At 36.9% G+C, this 22,680-nt stretch overlaps 1 protein-coding gene across 7 annotated transcripts in view; it reads left to right on the forward strand.

The window, feature by feature from the left end:
• Window positions 1-22,680, forward strand: part of Crppa (CDP-L-ribitol pyrophosphorylase A) — a 308,929-nt gene that overhangs the window by 161,889 nt on the left and 124,360 nt on the right. For all 7 annotated transcript variants that reach the window (XM_011243910.2, XM_011243909.3, XM_011243907.3 and 4 more), the window contains one exon: window positions 5,366-5,497. In XM_011243910.2, coding sequence (XP_011242212.1) covers window positions 5,366-5,497 — 132 coding nt within the window. The remainder of the gene's footprint in view (window positions 1-5,365; window positions 5,498-22,680) is intronic.

A 22,680-nucleotide genomic window follows, 5' to 3' on the forward strand; every position in this document is an offset into this window, starting at 1 on the left:
TGTGCAAACACCAGTCTTAAATTGTTCCCTAGATCAAACGAACATACATATGGAGTCAACCCTCCAACCATCAAAGAGTTGAGAGTTCTTCTCAACTGCTCACAGGGTGTTTCCATTATAGATCACAAAAGTCTACAGGATGTCTTTAAATTTTTTGAAGTTTTAAACGATGATGTTAATTTAAAAGATAAAACAATTATAATGATTGAGGTTATTTACTAGTCCACATGCACCTTGGATGAAGGCCCAGAATGCTTGCAGAGGCTTTCATAACATTGCTCATATATATGATGTACCTACATTATAGGTTTCTGGGTCTTTGAAATACATTGTCTTTTTTCACTGTAATCAAGATACTTTATCTTCTGAAAATGCCATTTAATGATGTTTTCCATTTTGAATTATATTAACACAGCAATATGTTAAAAACATTTACAAATATAGATATGCATGGATGTTTTTCTACAGGTTCAAGGTAGTGTGTAGTGGATTTTGTAGTTGATGATGTGACTACATACAGCCTCTTTGATTGATGAGTGAACTTCAATTAGTCTGCTTACAGAAATCACATAATGTTTATCTAGATCACCTACCAAAAACTTTTAAGTTTCATGATATAAAACAAAAATTTGGCAAGTCACAAAAATATGCAGATTGTTCTAACTTAAAATATTTTTACATGAGAGTTTTAAACTTTCTGTGATTGGAGAGAGTTGCTATTGACTCAGTAGAAACCATTCATTGAGTTTGGATTTTGTTTTTGGTCTTTTTTTATTTGTTGCCCCAGTGTGCCATTGAAACTGAAGTGCCATGCTCTCAATGTTGGCTATGTGCTGCATCTTGCCAGACATGTGTCTGCATAAGGACAAATGACTGACGCTCTACAGGGCTCTAAGCTATAATAGCTGGGTGAAGCGATATTAAATAATTTTCACTTAATGATATTTCCATTTTCTAAGGCAAGTTTTCCAAGGCCTAACTCTCTGAAAGAGGAGGAACATTTGATTTGAATACATATAGTATAAGAAACTTTTGAGGACTCACAATCTTGTAACTTCGTACTTTGACAGTCTCTGATATTTTTCTCTAGAGAAAAAGTAAAATAAATGCTAATGCTATGTATATATAAAATGTCTCATATCAATCACTAGTATTGCTTTTAACTTCCATTTCTAATGTTTAGTCCAGATGTTCCAGCTGTGTTGATAATTACTATAGTTGTGTATAATGGATAAGATCGCTTTTCTGTAGAATCAATGGCAAAGTTATGTTCTGTAAAAAAAAAAAATGGTTGTGTGGGAGAGATGACTCCATGAATAAAACCACTACTGCTTTTTCAGAGGACCCAGGTTTTATTCCTAGTACCCACGTGGTGGCATTCACCCATATGTAATTCCGGCTGTCGAGGATCTAATGACGCCTCAGCTTCTGTGGGCACTACATGTACATGGTGCACAGACATGCATGCAGGGAAAACACCCATCCACAATACTGATTTTAAAAAGTTCAAAATATCCAAATATATTCAAAACATGACCCCTGTGTATATGTAGGGTGTGTGTGTGTGTGTGTGTGTGTGTGTGTGTGTGTGTGTATGTGTGTGTGTGTGCACGCTTGTGGACATGTCCATGCAACTGCCTGTTGTGATGAGTAGAGGGAATTGGATCATCTAGTACAAAAGTTATAGGTTACCAGAAGCTGTTCACTGTAGGTGCAGGGAACTGAACTCCAGCCCTAAAGTTATAGTCTTATAAGGCTTTATAATTATTTCACTTTGTGAAATAATTGAAAGGAACATCCATGAACTTTATGAGTTTTAGTAAAAGCTTTTACTTTTTTTCCTTGACTGTTTAAAATACAAAGTTTTGGTTCTGTTACTTTGACCTTTCAGATAAAGATAGAAACAACAGCGTGTATTCCAGTATAACATTAAGACTTTTATAAAACACTTATTCTTAAAAATGTTTAAATCAAAAGAAAATTTGAAATTCTGTGTAGTTGATGCTTACGTTAAAATATTTTTCTTATTTACTGTTTTTTGTTTTGTTTTGTTTTTGTGTTTTTGTTTTTTGGGGTTTTTTTTTTTGGAAGCTATTATTTTCCCAGTCTGCTAGGCTTGATGGTGGCTTGGAAAGATTTTAAAAAGCTGTTGGTAAGCATTTGCTGTGGGTTTCCCTGATAGCTCATAACTTAATTTGTATCCATTTATCACAATTCTGTCTTGATCTTCATGAAGACATTGAGACTGGTTCCCGAGTGAGTCAGTTCAATGTGAGGTGCTTGATCTTTGTTTCTTATTTTTGTTTTTTGAAGTAAGTTCATTAAATTAAAATAATTTTATTAATAGATTTCATATAATTCTTAAATAGTTGAAGCAAGTTAAAAGTTTTTGAAGAGCTCTTCTGATCCTGGAGATAAACCCTGCTTTGATCTGCTTAGTAGCTGGCTGCTTCTGCCAGCTGTTGGATGGGTCCCATGTACTCTTGAAAAGTCATGCTTTGGCTGTGCTGAGCCTAATTTACCCATTTACTTTTCTGTACACATGTGGATCATTTTATAGTATCTATTGTGTCAAAATCACTGGTCTGAGTCTGTTTTCTTCTAAGTCACTTATTTGATAATTACCAGTACTTTTTTCCTGACCACCCTTCCTTCCACATTTGTTGGCTTTGAGCAATGTGTTATTTGGATACAGTTAAGCTCCAGAAATTAAGTTTTGTCTTAGTCAAATAAACAGTCTCTTTCCTCTCGTACCACAAATCTTGACTTCTTTCTCTAGCTTTCCTGGAAATACGAACAATGAAATTAAGAGTGGCCAAGTGGAGTTTTATTATACTTAATATTTAGTTCTGGTCCTCTAACAAATGTACCTGTCCTTAGAGATGAATGAAAATCACATTTTAAATTATTAAAAATTAATTGGAATTCATCTGGGACCAGTACTATATTAGTAGGACACTCAAGAAATTTAAAGCATGTGTAGGATTGAGTGTAGGAGAGAGGAGGCACAGATGGGCTTGTGCAAACCCTGGGATCCAGAGCCCTTGCCACCCATGGAGCTGTCCAAGGTTAAGTACATAAGCCATTTGCTAGTTCACTCATTAATTATGGGTGACAGGCTAGCCAGCACAATTTTACAGTGTCTACATGATACTGGTACTTATGTAGATTTAAAAGTCAAATTGTGTTTTGAAGCCTTCAGTATCATAAAGCAGTGTTCTTTCAGCAAGGGGTTCAGCATCAAGGGGTACACTCCATGACAGCATTACTGAAGAGGACTTTATATCCCTTAGTCAGCCCTCTGACTTTAAGTTCTATCCATGAGTAAATTTGTTTGCAATTGTCTGGAGTTTGGTAAATTAGGTTGCTTTTTTTCTTTACGATCCTATCACCAGCAATTCCAATCCACTTAAATATTACAAACCCGTAGGAAGGAGGCTTTGAAGAGTTAGTTTGATCAATGTTATAAAAGAATCTCTTCAATTCATCCATTTAAAGATGGTTGGTAAACAATGCTTTACAGGACTTCTAAATGGGAATCAACATCTCTTGCTCTAGGTAGTGAGCATTGAGGGCCTGCGTATCAAACACAAATTTACAGGTTACACTGCACTGGTGGGAAGACTAGCGTTTTAACTTTCACACTTCTGGCCATGCTACATCTCACTATACTAGAGTTGTTCTTCATATAATCAGCATCACCTTTGTGAGTTGTCAGAGAAGCAGAGCCAAGAAAGTTCCAGAGTCATATCCTCTCTTTGTCTACCTGCAGCTGGTTAGCTCATTGGAAAGCCCTTCTGCTTTTAATTTTCTTGAAAAACATTTGCCTTTTTCTATTTTAGATTCTTTGTGGAATGCCACTTTATTTCTTTCTTTTGCATGTAATTGTACTTATATCATTTAGATTATAAAAGAAAATAGCTTTATGTGCATGTTTTCATTTAACTATGTTTAATGGCAAGTTCTTAAACATTGCTGTTGAACATCTATTGAACAAATGTATACTAAGAATCATTGTATAAGTCTCTTTAAAATAAACATTATAGGATTTGGGACATAACTCAAAAGTTTGTATGCAATGCTAGGCTTAATCTCCAGCAATACAAGAAAAATAAACAGTTTAATATAGATATTTTTACCTGAAAAATGCATCATTAGGATGGAAAAACATTTCTTTATGGTATAGCATGAACGTAATAGGATGTATGTTCCTATGAAATGCATTTCCATAGGGAAGAGCAGGACAGAAGGGCTGTGTCCATGGGAGCATGAGGAGAACACTTAAATGTTTCTGGTTAGTAAGCATACATAATAGGGGCATGTCTAATACTGAGAAAATATTTTCAATTCATTATTTCAGAAGAGCACACACATGTTTCTTAGCATTCTGTGTACCATTTGTACTAGTGCTTCTCAGCTTTCCTAAGGTTGCAACCCATTCATGTTGTCATGATCCCAGCAATAACATTATTTTGTTGCTACCTCATAACTGTAATCTTGCTACTGTTATGATTCATCATCTAAATGCCTGCGTTTTCCAATGGCCTTAGATCACCCTGAGAAAGGGACCTTCAACCCCTGCAGGGGTTCACCCACAGATTGAGAACTGCTCACGTATGTTTATACTTAACAAATGATCTTGAAGTATCACTCTGAGGTCCATTAAGTTTTAATTAAATTGTAATCATTTGATTTATTAATTATTTGGGAATTTCACACAATGTTCCCTGATCACTTTTGCTTCTGATTCCTCCCAGGTCCCTGCTCCAACACTTGTAACCCTCCCCACAAGGAGAAAAAAAATACGCCAAGTTTGATTTGTGTTACACATATATTCATTACAGCATGATCAAACTCCATGTGGCCAGCCCTTTAATGCCATGTTTTCTTAAATACTGATATTGTTAAAAACGATGTTCCATAGAAAATGCTCTGAGTTTATTATAGATATAGATAAGTATTTATTAGAGCTGTCAGGTACACTAAAATAATGTACATTTTGTTCACTTGAATTTTATTAATGTTTTATAGGCTAAGAAAAATATTGTTAGTTAAACTTGAATTTTATTAATGTTTTATAGACTAAGAAAAATATATTATTAGTTAAACTTAGTGGAACCATATTTTTATGTAATTGGTATGATTTTCAACAGAATGGTAGCATATTTTGCAGTGTTGGATTTCCATTGAATATTTACCTCAAATTTAAGAGAGGAGTGATCCACTTACTAGGTGTGTATTGCCTAAAAGACATTGGAAATTATGAACATGGATTAAGAAAATGAATCAAGTATCACGTTGTGCTTTGAGCTTTAGTTCTCTCACGAGGAAGGCTAAAGACAGCAGCCTTGTGCTTGCCTTTCAGGTACACTGCTTTGACTTCACGTCAGTGCCACTCGCTCAGAAGATGGAAAGCCTGGTGTGGATTAGGGGGTTAGCAAAGGAAGTGAAAGAAAGGAATATTCTCCTAAGTGGACTCCTCCTAAACTACTCACAGGTATGTACTGTGCTAACATTTACAAAATGCATGTTTCCATACTTCTAGTAGTAGGAAAATGATTTTGATAAAGCAAATGGATGATGACGGTGCAGAAAATGAGGACTGGAAAACTATTCACCTGGGACTCTTGAGAGTGTTCAGGCGGGAAAGCTTTTGTACAGGAGATTAAGAAAGTGAGTTTGCAGCACAAGAGCCTATGTAGGAGCTGAGGCTAGACGACGGCTCAGTAAGCACAACGCTCTTAAAGAGAAAGAGGACATGGAGACAGGAGAGGCTACAGCAATGCTTATGCCAGCTAGAACATGCAGTGTCTCATACAAGGTAAAGGGAAGGACGAACACTTGAAGCTGTTCTCGGGTCTCCACTTGTGTGCTCTACTCAGGAGAATATGCATACAACTCTCATATATGCACACGCATACACATGGATTTACTTATCACTTCATGGGCTGTAATGTGTCTCACATATTACATAAATAAAATAAAATTAGAAATTAAAATAAAAATCAAAACAAATACTTTAGAGAAAAGATGGAAACACTGCATTTTGACCAGTTGTGGATCTCTATGACAATGTTCATTAATTACAATTGGAAACTTCTTTAATGAGTGTGAGAGCTATATTTATCTGTGGAAACAAGAAAGGAAAACTGTTTACAATACAGTTAGAGATTGGATTCACTGAGGAAAATGGCACTAGTAGGTTGTCTTCTAGGGTCAATGACTGCTGCAGCCACAGAGAGTTGACTAGATTTAGTGTCAGACATAAAGTTCCTCCTATTAAGCAGGCATTAAATCCAAACAGACAGCAGGCGTATTCAGCAACAATTGATGTGTCTATAATATAACTCCTACTCCTAAGGCTCAGGGAAATTCCTGGGAGATGGGAAAGAAAGATTCAAGAGCCAGAGGACCAGGGTACCCACTGCTGCTTGATCATGTCTTCTAGACATGGCAGGGAAGCCGCACCCATGGAATTTCAATATGGCTGCCTAAACAAGACCTGCATAAGGGTAACAACCCTTGACATAGCAGCCTGATTGGGGGAAATTTCACAATGTTCCACCCTTAGATGAAGAGCTATAGGTAATCATTGGCTACTAAGAGAGGGAAAGTCAGTTTTCTCCAGGCATGAACTCTATGATAGGTTATCTAATCATAAATAAAAAGTCCTAGCCATATTTACATTTGAGCAATGCTGAATGGCCTCAGTAGGTTATGTCCTCAGTAGATTTTGTGTGTTCTTGTTACATATGTATGCATATACATATATTTATCTACTAATGATTAAAGGAGCAGTGACTAATTTGAGAGATGGTAGGAGGTGTAGGAGGAGCTGGAGAGGAGAAAAGGACGGGAGAAAATGATGTAAATATCGTTCATGTACGAAATCCCCCCTTCAGAAAATTAAGGAAACAAAGCCCTACAAGAAAATAGTAAGCCAGCAAGTGCCAACTATTAGATAATTCACATAAGGCTGCCAGATTCGGTAAACAGGAATACTTCAGATCAACGTGTTACCTATTTTCCAAGTTGCAATTTAAACTTCAGATTTAACGGAGCTCTTCTGTTTTATGGGAAATCCTGTTGAATTATGTCCCACGCCCTGTGGCAAATCTGAAATTGCTTAATTTTGTATCATTTTCGTAATATTCGAAATCAAGTGCTCTCTACCAGTACATGGTACTTAAGCACTTAAAATGAATGCCTGGCATCGAGAGGCTCGTAGAACACAGCACTTAACTAGAGGAAAGCCTTTGTTACTATGCTAGTCGCAGCACTTAGTTCAATGGAAGGCAAGGTGCTTTACTCCTCATCATTCTTTGTACAAAGGAACGGGATTTCAAACAGCTTTTAGAGAATCTCACTGAGAAGTTGGAATTGCCTTTTTTGTGATACATAGCTGTCATTAGACCTCTGGCTACTTTGTGATGTCATCTTTGAGGTTTCATGGAGATGGTTCAGAAAATCTGACAGTTGCTTTTGGAGTGGTTTGGAATAAATTTGATTCATTACTGGCTTTCCAGGTAATCACAGATATTTAAAACTTGCATATGGGTAGAACGTAGAGTGATGGCTCTGTGTAAAAGAGCTTGCAGAGGGCCTAAGTTTAGTTTTCAGCTTCCACGCTGGGCAGGTTACAGCCACCTGTAAGGCCAGCTCCAAGGGATTTGAAACCATTTTCTGGTGTGTGCTCACACCTGTACACATGTGTGCATGTACACACACATATTTGTGTGCAAATGTAAAATAAATAAATAAATCTTTTAATGTATGTAGGTGTGAGCAATCAGCAAAAGAATGCATTTTTACATACAGCTACAATTTGTAATATTCTCTGCAGGTACATGTCTTAAATAGGTAAACTTTAATCTAATATAATGATCATTAGCAATACAGGCATGTGGGGCATTTGCAACATTACATGGCACTGTGAGGTCGGAAGATAACTGGAGCTGAGAATGACATTAGCTTCTCTGTACAAATTGGTGAGTCTTGAAAAAATAAAGAGGATTTCTTAGGCAGTACTTTAGTCTTCTTTAACTTCAATGTAGCTTTGCTTCTAAAATATGTAAACATGACCTTTTGGTGACACATTTTCGTTTACATGGGATCCTGGAAACCTAAGATGTTGAAACTGTAGAGGCTATGAAAGGCAAACCATCCCAGGCCGAAAGAGACACATATTCTTGCTCAAAGACGGAGAACTGGCAGAGTAAGAACTCAGGTCTGGGTCAGGAACATTTCCTCCTCAACATACTGTAGTTTTTGGTTATAGTACACAAATATGATAGGAATTATAAATAAACCATTTTCCATGTTCATAACATGTAGCATCATGGATGAAGGCTAACACCACAGGGTGCAAATGTGAAATAAAATTTATTTAGGGTAAAGCTCGAAATGGAAGAAACAAAGTGCATATCCAGTTCCTGGAGACTTCAGAGCTCCATGGCTCCAATGCATTGCAGGCTATTGTCAGCAGAGAGTGGAGCTGCTAGGTAAAATATTGGGTACCCTGGGTATTTATAATTCCTAAACCACGAATAGTGTTTGGTAGTAAGTACATCCCAAATATGACATGGGACACACATGCAGTATAAATTGCTTTTATTCAGTTTGAATATAACTTAATACCTGTGACTTTTACCAGCTGAATCCAGCAACCTTAATATAACATTCCAATACCCATCATGCTTTGCGTACTTACGCTGTGAAGTGTAAAGAGGTATCTATGCGACTCTGTACCTGAGAGAATTCCCTGGTGGAAAGTGTGCTTACCTGAAAATAGGCATTAAGAGTCCATTGCTTGCTATCAGACAGATCTCCGTGACTCTGAGCCAAGACCTATAAAGCCAGGTCTCCATAAGCTACCCAAGGTGAACTAGAGAAAAGGCCCATAAAGTCTCTCAGGGCACCTAGGTCAGTAAAAGGTTACTCTCATCCAGGATTTTGGGGCACACTGGTAAGCCCATCCATCACTTGGATGTCTGGAGTATGAAGATCAACAGTTTGGGACACTGTTTTAAAAAAGAAAATCTTATTCTTTCTTAGTTTTAATCCAACTTTGTTGCAGAAGTCACTGAGTTGAAAAATAAAAATTCTATTGGAAGAATGTATTCTAGTTATCTAAAAAAATCTGTGTCTGATATATTTATGAATTTAAGATATAATATTTAATGTGTGAATGTTTTAAGCTAATAACAAAGTTTGTGGACCTATTTTATTGATATCTAAAATATTTTACAGTGATTCTTCATGTAAATATTTACAAGTATACATTCTCCATAATTTTTTATTCATGAACTGTAATAAAACTTTTAAGATCTACAAAGTTTATAAAGCCCTGTAGTTTTCTACTCTGTATATGTATTTTAAAACCTCAGTTATTCAAGGTTGAAACAAACATATGGTTTCATGGTTAAAGAGTTTTCCGAACATATGACATTCTGATGAGTCAATGTCTGTTTGGTTCCGCACCAATGAAGCAGCTGTATAGTGTTTGACAATTTATGCAAAGATTTTAAGGCTCAAATGCTGTGTTTATAAAAATTTAGAATTTAGAACCATTGTGTGAAGCAGGCCATGGTAGAACTTGCCTATACTCTCAGGATTCAGGAGACAAGGCAGGAAGATTATGAGTCTGAGTCCAGCCTGACTTAAATAATGGGACCCTATCTCAACCCACCAAATAAACCTCCAAACAGAACCTAAAGTGTGTATGCAGAGAAGATGGAGAGCTGGAGGCTTTGCTGGCTCAGCCAGGTGAGACTGCGCGCCTCACTCTCATACGTGTCAAATCGCAAACCTGAAGCTAGTGGGGTTTTTTTCTTTCCCTTGTATGACCATGAGAGTTTTAGTGCACTATTTTTTTTATTTCACTGTTAAATTATGTTTTAGAGTTAATGTTCTTTAGATTAGAGAGGCAATGTTAATTTATTTTAACACCATGATAAAAATAAAATAAGAAGCAAACAGAAGAAGGCTCAATTTATCCAGAAAGGGCTATAATAATAATAATAATAATAATAATAATAATAATAATAATAATAATAGTAATAACAATAATAACAACAGCAATAAACCGAAACATCTCAACAGGGCAAGGTGCTGTAGGTTTAGTCTACAGATTTCTTCCTCTCTTTTTGTTTTCTGAGGCAGAGTTCCTATGTGTAGCCCTGGCTTTCCTGGAACTCATTCTGTAGTCCAGGCTGACCTTGAACTCATAGCTGCCTTTGCCTCTGGAGTGCTGGGTTTGAAGGTGTATGCCACCACCACCAGGCCAGAGGTTCTCATTTTTCTTTCTTCCTGCTCACAGTCCTCTGGTGGTTTGGATCAGAGGCACTGGAGATTAGAAAGGAATGCTTGAGTTTGTGAATGCTTTCATCAATGGGAACACTAGAAAGGACTCTGGCAATTAGTAGAGTCACAGAAGGCAACTCTGAAGATTGGAGTTTAGGCTCTGTCACATTGACTCTGCTTCTGAATTCCAACTTTTATGTTACTACAGATAAGGAGTCAAGACAGTAAAAACGAAGTTAACAAAGCATTTCTGTACATTCTTGCTTAATAATTATTTGTGAGAGACTTATGAAAGTCATATAAATTCCCCAAAACAAAATATGAAAGTAAAGAGCGAAGCCTAGTAGCAACACTAAACTAAATTATGTAAATAAGTCTTACATCACAAATATACTGTATTTGATGGGTTAAATGCTATTATGCTGGGTTGTCTGCTTTGAAGGCCTTGTGTGCTTCCTGAAGGATATCTAAAAACATTTGGAATTTTGAGTCTTTGTAATTCCTGCAAGTGCCCTTGCTAGGAAGTACACAAACAAGTCCAACATCTCTAAGATATCTTTGTGTCCAAAGACTGGAATTTCTTTCCTATCCTGAAGTTTTATTTGGTATCACCCTTCAAGAGCACTGGATTTTCACAGGGTAGGTAGGCATGTGTAGTAAGAATGTTGGTTTCTTTAAGCACAGAAATGTTAGAGGAATATGTTTTTGCTTTAATCCCAAGTGTGGGATATGGGGCTGCTTCAGATTGTCCACAGTAGCTGACTATGACTGTTGCATGATCTAGCAGGGGTGCCATTTTGCCCATCTTACAGGTATATGATGTTCAGAATTCAGGAATTCAGGGGACTCTTGAGAGGGTATAAAAATGTCAGAGTGGTGGCAACCACTGCCCCTGCTGCTGCTCCTGCTGCTCCTGCTGCTCCTGCTTGCAGGTGGCTGTTGCTGGTTGGAGATAAACTGATGGTGAAGATCAAACTTGAAGCCTGAAGGAACTCCCTGATCAACTGGGAGCAGTCTAACAAGATGCCTCCCCACCTTTCCCCTCTAGCCTTATTTTTATCTTACTGAGTTTTGAGGGGTTGGAAGGTTTTAGGTAGGGAAGGGTCGTAGAAGGGAACCCATGAAGTAGTCAAAAGTCCAGTTATAGGTATGTCTTTGTGCTGCCAAACATTAAACAGAGAAGCACATGAACAAAGAAAAACATAAAGCAAGATTAGAGGGGGTTAGCCTTAGTTTTCATCACTGAGTAGTTTTGTGGAATTTAACTAGTATAACTGATTGAACACGTGACTCTCTCTACAGCACTGAGTCATGTACTCCCAATAGGCTCCCTTCTCTTCCCTCTTCCTCTCTCTGTCTCTCTGTCTCTCTTTTCCCTCTTTCTTCCTCTTCCTCTCTCTGTCTCTCTGTCTCTTTCTCTGGATCTCTCTCTTTACATGTCTTTCTTTCTTCTTTATGAGATAAAATGGTTTTTCTTGTCAATATTACTTGTCTTTTTATTGCTCAGAGTTAGTCGTTTGGGAAAGTATGAAAGTCATGTAAATAATATCTTCATAGTTGTCTAAGTTTGAAAACAAAATTATGTTTAAAGAGTTTGTTAGGCTCATTTGGTAAACTTTAAAATTAGAAATAAGATCAGGTTTTTTTTGGGGGGGGTATATCCAAATAAAATACAGTATTAGACACACTGATTTGTTACATATCTCTTTTCTTTGTGGTAAAAAGGAACAAATGGGAACCTGTATTCTCTCAGGAAGTACAGTATGGAAGACTCTTGAACTAATTCTCCTGGGAACACATTTCATTGTCATTTACTGTTTAGAAGCCTGAGAGCAGTGTTACCTCATAGATCCCGGTGACCATGTGTTCCTGGGTCTCTGTCAAGAATGCAGTCACCCTAGGCCCTCTTAGAAGTCACTGCATTCACTGTGGGCTCTTGCACTCAGTCCTTCCTTCTCACAGGAACATCTTCACAGAGGGTCTTCCAGCAGCAGAATAGGCAAAGGGAACACCTGACAAGACAAGCCCACTCTCCTTAGCTTCCTAGCCAAGCAACAACTCTCACTGCTTTATTCTGTGAATCAGAGGCAAGTTCCCAGGCCCCGCCCTCACTCATGGAGGGTGTTCCAGGCAGGCACAGATAGTGGGTGCAACAGTTGAAGCCACATCAGATTCTGCCAACCAAAATGCTAGTAAAGTGCTAATATAATAGATTGCATACTAAACTTTTTGCTGACTGTCTCCATGTAAATGTGAGTAGTTAAAAATGAACTAGGCCTTCAGCCTCTGCTCCATTTTTGCCCCTGTATTTTCTTTAGACAGGGGCAATTCTGGGTTAAATTTTTTTAGATAGGTGGCCATCCAGAGACTGCCCCACCATGTGATTCATTCCATCTGCAGATACCAAACCCTTACACTATTGCCAATGCCAACATGTGCTTGCAGACAGGAGCCTGGTATGGCCATCCTCTGAGATGCTCTGCCAGCAGCTGTCTAAGATATATGCAGATATTCACAGCCAACCATTGGAGCCGTGGAACCACAGTGGAAGAGTTAGGGGAAGGACTGAAGGAGCTGAAGGGGATTGCAACCCCAGAGGAAGAACAAAAGTATCAATTAGCCGGACCACCTAGGGCTCCCATGGACTAAATCACCAAGAGAAGAGTATACATGGGTGGCTCCATGGTTCCTGCTACATATGTAGCAGAGGACAACCTCATCTGGCATCAGTGGGAGGTGAGTCGAATGGTCCTGTGGAGGCTTGATGGCCCAAAGAAGGAGGATGCTAGGAGGGTGAGGCAGGAGTGGGTGGATGGCTGGGGGAGCACCCTCTTAGAGGCAGAGGAGAGGTATTGGGTGCGGGGATCATGGAAGAGAGACCTGGAAGGGAGACAACATTTGAAATGCAAACAAATAAAATGTTTAATATATAAAAAATGAAATAGGCCTTTAAATATTTAAACATGAAATGCATATTTAGTATATACATGCATATACTTCAAATATATGCATACCTAAATCATATATGTGTTTTCTCACTGAACATGTGAATATATTGGTAACAGCTAGGTAGGTACAGTGGTATATAGAAATCCAAAAAAAAAAAAAGGAGACAATTGTACAGTGTGTTTCTTCCAATTACTTTCATTTCACCCCTGCCAGGCAGTAGAAGGGCACCATTATTTCCTAATTTACTTTTTACCAAGGAAGCAGGTAAGTTGTGCATGAGTTCTTAATAGAATAAGAGTAGTGAAAAGAGCATATTCAGCCATAATTTTGGTTTTGATTTTCAACCATATGATGATCTCGTCACTTAAATTTTTTCTCAATTATAAATAGCCATATCCTCTTAGATACCAACTTCAAATAAAACATACTAATACAAATAAACGTTTTAAATATAAGTCATGCATTCCAAAGACCTTCAAAGGCATTTTACAGCATGCTAGCTTCATCTGGTTCAACCTCAAGCTTTGCATTTTAAATTTTCTTTCTAATCCTTTCCTCCATCCTAAGTCTAGTCACTCAACTTGCTTGCTGACTGACTTACCATTCATTATCTACAGCAAAGTCCCCACTGTGATGAGCACAAGGTCAAACTTCAGATTCTGTTGGGTTCAGTTCTCCTGGAGTTCACAGCCTGGGAGATGAACAAAATTTGGAATTACAGGGGAATATGATTTAACATAATCAACCAATTTATACTATATAAACTCTACCTCTCCCTCTCTTCCTTCTACCCCCTCCCTCTCCTCCTCCTCCCACCCCCCCTCCTCCTCTTCCCCCCTCCTCTGCCTGCTCTTCCTTTCTTTCTTCCCACTCCCTCTCTCTTATTACATTTGAAAAGACTTAGCTGTAGACCATTTGACAAACTATGTTAGAAGGGTTTAAAGGAAGATCATGGTCGTGTTTACTTGTCTGCCAAGCCAACTCACATGATGCAGGAGAGCCTGTGTAGGAAGTGAGGAAATCCACCAGAGGTCTCTTACACTTTTTTACATAGTAATACTAGACTCACAGTTTGTGTCCAAAGTTATGGGGAAAATCATAGGTGCTTACAGGGAGTAAGTAGTATCATAGGCCCATAGTCCCACGTGCTTAGGAATCTGATGTGGAGAATAACTTGAAATACCATAAAAATGGGAGGCAGTTGTATAATATATTCCATATATTATCTCAGATTTGTGGATTATAAACAGCTTGCTTCATTCAACTTAATATGTTAAAAACATTTCAGTATAGAAAAACAAATATCACCAAAATCCAGAAAATAGTGTCATACATGTATGTGTTGGAGTTTCTTTGAATAGACTGAGAATAAAATACCAATTTATCAAAATATGAAAATGTTCTTTATTTTTCCATACCAAGCCCCCATTTAAGAATTGGTTTTAGAACATTATGTCAACGTAGAATGCATATATTTATAGGCAACTATAATATTTCATCTAGATTCACAAGCTCTAAATTATTACAAAATAATTCCTGTAATATGTTAATGACTCATGCGAGAATGTTGAGCTCCATTCCTTTAAAAATTGTGACCTTGAAAGTGTCAGGTCCCAGTATGTTCCAAAAATAGAGTTGCTCTAGAGCTAGCCACAGTAGGAACTCTATGGCTGACTACTGCTGACCATCAGGGGAGACTTGTTCATGGTGTTACTAGAAGCAGACATTTTACTCTGAGTGATCTGACTTCCTAGAAACATCCCAATATATCCACTACCCTACTACTAATGTAAATGAAAACTTAAAAGTATGATTTAATTTAAACTTTCATCAAATTCATGTTATCATACTGAAATAGAAATATTATAAATAATAGGCTAAAAACAAACTTTATAAGCAGTCCATGGGAACAATAGAGAGTTTAGACGTCTATGTGCTGTTATTTCTGTTCTTGCAAATGAAGTGTGTTGTTTTCATGTGAAAAATACCTGTTGGCAGTTGTGTAGACTTTCTTTAGGGACCTGTTGAGTGAAGAAGCTATCTTTCTCAGTTTGTTTTAATTTATGGAACACTAATCACCCAACCTGGAGGAGCATCTCTGTACAGAATGCTACAGCTATAGCGTCTGAATGAATCAAGTGCAGCACAGCACAGGGATGTGGTTTTGATAGCCTTGGAGGGGTGGGGGTGAAGAGTAACATTCTAAGTCAAAGTACAAAGACATGTGGGGGATATTGACCATTAGATATTGTATATAACTTAGATACAAAATAATTAACTTAATAAAAGTAATTAATTTGCCTAATGACATTTTTCCAGGAATGATTTTGGAGGGATACTATCATCTAGCCCTCCCGAATTTCTTGTGTTCTGTCCCAGTTGTTACTTTACAAAAGACGATTGTCTGCATAACCAGATGTTGTGTTCTCAGTCTCTCAGAATCCAGTGCTAAAATTTCATTCCATGGAGAATGGTAAGCAATAGCTCCTCCTCCTCCTCCTGGGGTCCCATTGACAAGTCAAGTAGATAATATCCAGCCGAACTTCCCTGGAGGAACAATGATAGGTATATACCGTAGAGTGGGAGTTCCTCCAAAAGGGGCACGTTGGAAAGATTTTATGTACAAGGATGAAGGCTTCCCCAAAGCTGCATAGATGGGGCCCCATCCTCTAGTCTTCCCAGGTCTATATACTTGAGCTCCTCTCTGATGCCACCTGCAATATGGTCAGGGTTGCGAACAGCAGGTGATATGGAATGGCTGGATATTGTGGTGACTGTCTTATGACCCTCTTCATCCTCTATAAGGGGATAGGGGGTGTCAATAGTCAATAAGCCCAACTGAGATGATCTTTTCCACATGGGCACAGCTGAGCACCTCAAGATGGTGGCTGCTTGGCCTGGGAGGATAGTCCTATCCAAAACATCCTCTTGGCATTGCTGATAGGACCACAGTGAAAACAGTGAGGCACATTCTCCACGGAGATTCAGAGAGAAAGGAGCAATGGTCGCTGTGAGCTTGTGTATAGAAAATGGGGATGTTTATTAGTTTTTCCTCCATCTAATTACTCACCTTTGACAAGTGATGAGGAAATATATCTTAATTAAGCTTCAATTTCCTCTTGCTGAGTGGAGAATGATGGCTATACACTGATGTTATTAGGCCATGATTTGCTTGACTAACAGACATATCAACAGTAACTGCTTTTATACTCTTGTTCTTAATGGGCAGGAAAACAGATGTTTTACAAAGACACCATTCATGATTGTTAATTTCTGCCATGTTTTATAATTTGAAGTCACTATATCATTCTGACTCTGTCAGGAAGAACATAGGGAAGTAAGTTCAATAAGAGTACAACAAAAATGTCCACCCTTTCAGTTAAAATTGTATATTATAATCTTTCACATTTTACTATTGTTTTAAACAAAATTATTTGGAATTTTAATTTTAGACTAACAGATAGACAAATATTTCAAAGTATATCCTCAGGTGCACGTTTAATATTTTGTTTATTTACCAGAAAGACTTTAATTTATGAAGGGGAGATGAAGAGATGGCTTAGAGGTAGAACATTGCACACTGCTTTGGCACAGGACCCTTGTTTATTTTCCAGCATTCAGGTTGAATGGCTTACAACCACTTGTAATTCTAGCTCTAGGAAAATCTGAGGTCTTTGGCATCAGGAGTCACTGGCTTTCACATGTGCATGCCTCTTGCCTCATAGACATGACAAAAAACAAATCCTGAAAATGAAAAAAAAAGGAACAAAATGAAACGCTAAAATTGAGTCTTACGTTTAATTTTTGTCCTTTTTATTTATTAAACGTTACTGTTTAATAGTTGCAAATAAAAAATTCACACACAAAAATTAACAAGACCCATAATTTAAAGATTTTCAGGAACTTCTGTGCCATTAGAATAGCCTTTCTGGAGCTATACATGTTCACAATGAGTTGTAGAGTTTCACTATCAAACATATATACGTGTGTGTGTGCGCGTGTGCATGTGCATGTATGTGTGTGCATATGCGTGCATGTGTGTGTACATGTGCGAGTGTGTGTATAATGAGTATTAATACGTTTTTAACTAAAATACAACTATTTCACTTAGTCCCTTCCTTCACTCCCTTCAATTTCTCTCATGTCCAGTGCTAATCTCTCTCAAACTGAAAGCATCTTCTTTGATTACTATCATAACATACACATGTATGTATATAGTTGCATATACATACATATATGTATATATATATACTATCATAACATATACATATATGTATATATGTGTATATATACATATGTGTATATATATATAAATGCAAATTGGTGAATTAACTTTGGGGGTTTTTTCAGGGTTGATCACTTTGTATGGGGTAACTACACAGAGAGATCATTCTTGGGAGAAGCTAATTCTCTCTCTCCTAGCAGTCATTATGTGCCTGTAGTTCTTTGTCTAGGGGTGGGACTCAATGAGATTTCTATGTACCATACTATCAGGTATGCTGATATTGTTATTGTTCAGGTCTTACTTAGGCAGTAATATTGTTTCAGTATAGATGTAGCTTCCCTATCATTTCTAGGAGACACAACTCACTGTAGCTATTTCACTCCTGGGCATATATCCAGAGAACTCTACACCATACTATAGAAATATTTACACCCTTACACGTATTGTTTCTTCATCCACTATAGCAAGGAGTTATTCACCTAGTTGTCTGGCAATAGATAGATGGATTATTAAAATGCATTTTGATTTTAGAGAAGGGAATATGCTGTTAAGAAAAGATTGGAGTCACTAAGTAGAAAGCTACAAGCATTTTTGGGGGGTAAACACATGCATAGAAAGGTTTTTAATGTGTCTGTATTATGCGTTCTGTTTTCAACTCCATTTTAGTAAAAATTCATTTCTTGCTTGCTTACTGGTGATAGGCTCTGACTAGAACTATTCACCTTTGAATTTTAAGTAGGAAGAAGTTTTGCTAAATAAACTTGGGCTTACTTCTAATTGTACTATATTTTTCACTCTAATCCTCTTATCCCTTTATTAAATTTCTGACTCCATATTTAAGATATTTTGATGCAATTAAAGGATTTTGTCTCTCCAGGGAGGGTGGTCTACTTTTTTGTTTTTAATTTAAGAAAATCCTGCATCAAGCCAGACTTAATTGTATATTTCTCACCATTGTGAGTAGACACAAACTAAAGCCCTTGAAAGAAATGTTACCTCAAGTTTAATTAATGAGTTCAATTCTCAATCTTGGAAGAATGATTAAGCATGATCTCTAAATCTACCTTTTTACTTGAAAAACGAAATGGTTATATAATTTTTCTCCAAAAGTGCCCTAGTCCAAGACCAAGGGTTAAAGCCTGCAGTGACATGCCTTTTTGGATTTCCACAGCACTTTCAACAGTGAAAGCATTTCATCGAGCCTAAAAAGGATCAGAGGAAGTGGTGATCCAAACACTAGTGGTAGGGGTCTTCATAACTTTCCAGAGGTGTCTTGGCCAAAGAGTTAGCTTTAAGTTCTTCTTCCTGGGTTCTCTGAGGTGAGCTTGATCCTTGAAGTAGCAGTGTTGAGGAAGGGAACATCAGGAGCAGGAAAACGGTTTATCTGCTCCTCAACAATTGTCTTTATCATTGGTTCCTTTGCTTTCCTGTCCTGCCCTCTTTCCTGCCCACGATGCCTCTGCTGTGCTATAACGAAGCATGAAAACCATCCTTAATGGTGATCCTTTGGTTTTATTTTTTAAATACCAGTTTTTGATAAAATATCAGTTGTTTATTTTTAATAAACTAAGATCACTAGGTTTGACAATAGAATCCTGAGGATTTTCTTAACAAATAATATTTTAAGTCTTGTTTCTCCCCATGTGTGTCTTTTACTTCTTTTGAGCTATTTGCTACTTTTTCTAAGTCACTGGGGGAGAAGACCATGATTTTAAGCTAGTTCAGTGATGGAAAATATCCTGTGGACATCACTGGATGGTGTCGGAAGTAGCTGTTGGGCCTTCTGCAGTATGGCCGGTGTGTGGAGCCCAAGCTTTGGGAATGCTAGTGGCTTCTTTGAGGTTTCTTGTGTCAGTGATAATATTTGTTGAACTTATAAAAAACAAACAAACAACATGTGTCCTAAGACAAGACAGAAGAAAATTTGTTCATTAGATCTTGTGAATTGTGTCAATTTATAACTAAAATGAGCAGCAAATAAATATTAAATCATTAGTAGATGGGGAGGGAGAGATTCTTCAGTGGTTACAAGCACTGGCTGCTCTTCCAGAGGACCAGAGCTTGTTTCCCAGCAACCATACAGAATTTCACAACTATCTGTAACTCTGGGTACAGGGGTTCTGGCACCTTCTTTTGGCCTTCAAGGGGAAGGCACATATGTGGTGCACATATATAGATGCAGGCACATATATAGATGCAGGCAAAACACCTGTATACTTAAAATAATAACAAATGAAGATTTAAAAAAATATCTATAGAAATTTATAGCAATAATCTATAGTATTTTTTCATTGAATTCATCAATTTTAATTTCAGTGTTACACACTCTAACTTCCATGGGCAGAAAATGGGAAAAATTTTTTTATGAGCTTTAAATGTTATGTCAAATACAAATTGGACAAGCTTTGTGAAATTTTTTCTCCTCAACAATCCAAATCGTTAGAAGCAAAGTACACAAAACCCATGGATGGCATAATGGTACGATATACAATCCACCCCTCAAAGACATTTGTGGTACCATTCCCAAAGGATGGATATTGCACATGCATAAGCAATAGGTCATTACAGATTTGTGATTTGGGAAGTAAATGAGAAAACATACAGTAAACATTTATGTCTATATTTCATAAAACTTTGGTACTTAATAATTTCCTATGATGTTATGAAAGATCATATTTTCAGGGTGTTCGATTCAGATTTTTCTAGAAATATTGACAACCATGGTGATTTTTAAGTATTGTGAAATGTACTGTAAATTTTATCTTGCTAAAATACTTCCAAGCCTTAGGAAATTTTAACAAAACCAATTAACCATTATAATAGTAATATCCATTTCCCTTCACTTCTTTCTAGGATTCTCCCTAGACTAAAAGAAAACCATTGTTCATGCCATAAATACCATTTTTGCTTTTTGCTATACTGGAAGCAAGTAGGAGTTTGAAAAAACTACTATTTCTACAATGTCTGTTCAACCGAACAGCAGTCTTTTGCCCAATAGAAAAAGCAAGGGCTTTTGTATATCTGTAGTGCTTTACCATAGCTCATAGGTTTCTTGGTTATCTTGGCTTTAGCCAGCAGCTAATATCTAATGAACTCTTCTTTTCTCATCCAAGGGATTATCATCTTTCCCTAAAATTTTTGCTGTAGTATTCTTACATAATATGGACTACAGTCCTGATTCCTCTGTACAACTTCAGTATGACTGTAAACACAGAGGGGGCTCTGGGGTTGTTGTTTGTAGATTTTGTTCTCTGGTTCCCTGCTGTATTTGTAGTACTCAGAATGTTCCTGGCATGCTAGGCCCTTGGAAGTTATTTGTTGATGGATTGGTGTGTAAGACCACAAAGACAAGTATTTAGAGAGTACCCTAAATTGATGTGTCTTTGTTTTATTTATCATATTGTATTTCTTCACTTTATTCATAGTATACTCCAGAAAATATTTAAAATATCAAGAGAATGCTGATTATACCATATGTAGATTCTACAGTGGATTGAATTTATAAAAATATGTTTATTTCGGGAGTTTAGACAGCTTATTAAGTAAACTTCCAATCAGTAATTTCACATATATCTATTTTAAATATGTATTGATATCCTTTCAATAATTAGAGAAGAGACACGTGGCACAATTTCACATCCAATCATGATACATTCCTAGCAAACCTAGAGCATGGTTAGATTATATTTTAAAAGTTATATTCTAGAAATATAAGTAATGCATCACATTTAGTATGCGAAGATAATGTTAGGCTATTGTCTCTGCACTGACACATGGGAAACGAATGCCCACAGTTTCCATTTCTAGTCAGCCTTCTATGGGGACCCGATCTAGCACGGAAGTCTGAGGGTTGGGATGCGGAGGACAGAAAGGAAGCGGGGAATGCCTGGGTCTTTGTTTGCAATTTGAAAAGAATAATGATTGATTAAGAAATTACAGGCAAAATTGTTAAGGATCTTAAAAGTTTTACATACAGAATAAAGATATGTATATACCTTTATTTCAACATAAGTTTTAAAAATTCTTAGAAACCTCAATTGCTGTGTTGAAATGACTGATTCTGTTATGGATGTGTCTATATGTCACAGCATCATAATGAGGGATCCTATTAGGAATATATGTATGTGTTGTAATGAGTGATCATGTTAAGAATGTGTTCCCTTGATCTCTAAGTTTATAGAAAAATGAGTATCATGTTCATTTATTTCACAATGTGTTTGATTTATTGATGTGCTAAATAAGGGCACTGGGGCTTATTTCTATACATTGCTCAAAAGTACTGAGAAAAGTGCATAGAACAAAGTATTGCAAATGAACAAATGTAATAGTCATGTTGGACTGATCAGCTCAGCACCACCCTCTTCCTGGTGAACAGTTAAGCAATGCCAGCTCTTGCTATCTGAGCCTGAGAGACTCTGCTTCAGGTTTCTGCATGCTTTGTCTCCACAGACCGTGCGAACATTCTCTGGCAGGATTGCATTGTTGCTTAAGGGAGTTGGTAATATGCCAACTTATTAATGGCACAATAAGCCATTTAGATGTATATATTTCCCATTCTTTGTAAAAAGCCTTGAGATTTTTAAATGTTAATGGACTTTTTAGAAATCTTAAGGCATAAGGCTGTTGCAGCTTGATTATACAGTGTGTAGACATCAAAATAGGCAAACAGAACAAAACAAAACCAAAAAACAACCAACCAAATAAAACCCCCAAAAAACCAACTTTGTACTTTTAGTTGAAGGTCACATTTTTATGTATCAAATAAATAGCTATAGAAGTCATTTCACTTTATATGAATGGGAAAGTTATGAAAAATATTTAATTTAGATTCTCTCTGGAGTGTTTCAAGTTCTTCATTTTACATGTAAACATTATGATGACTAAATATCCCTCTTAACGTAGAAGAATGGATTTTCGGAATATTCTGCCGATGAGAAGTTGGGAGGTTAACAATAAGTTTGATAAGACAGTGCATAACAGTCATCTAATTCTCGTTACATTGAAGCATGAACTGTAACTATTGAAATGGTGAATGATTTCTAGTGAATAGGACGTGGAAATGGAAGGTGGGTTTTTTTTTGTAATTGTAATAAATAAGGTCTTAGTTTATTTTATAGAATTAATATTTTCTTCCTTATCAGGGGACACTGATCTTATAAGGCTGAAACTTTATCCAACTAAATAGCATATATGTCTATGTTTTT

The sequence above is a fragment of the Mus musculus genome, chromosome 12, assembly GCF_000001635.26.
Source record: "Mus musculus strain C57BL/6J chromosome 12, GRCm38.p6 C57BL/6J".
Lineage (NCBI taxonomy): Eukaryota > Metazoa > Chordata > Mammalia > Rodentia > Muridae > Mus > Mus musculus.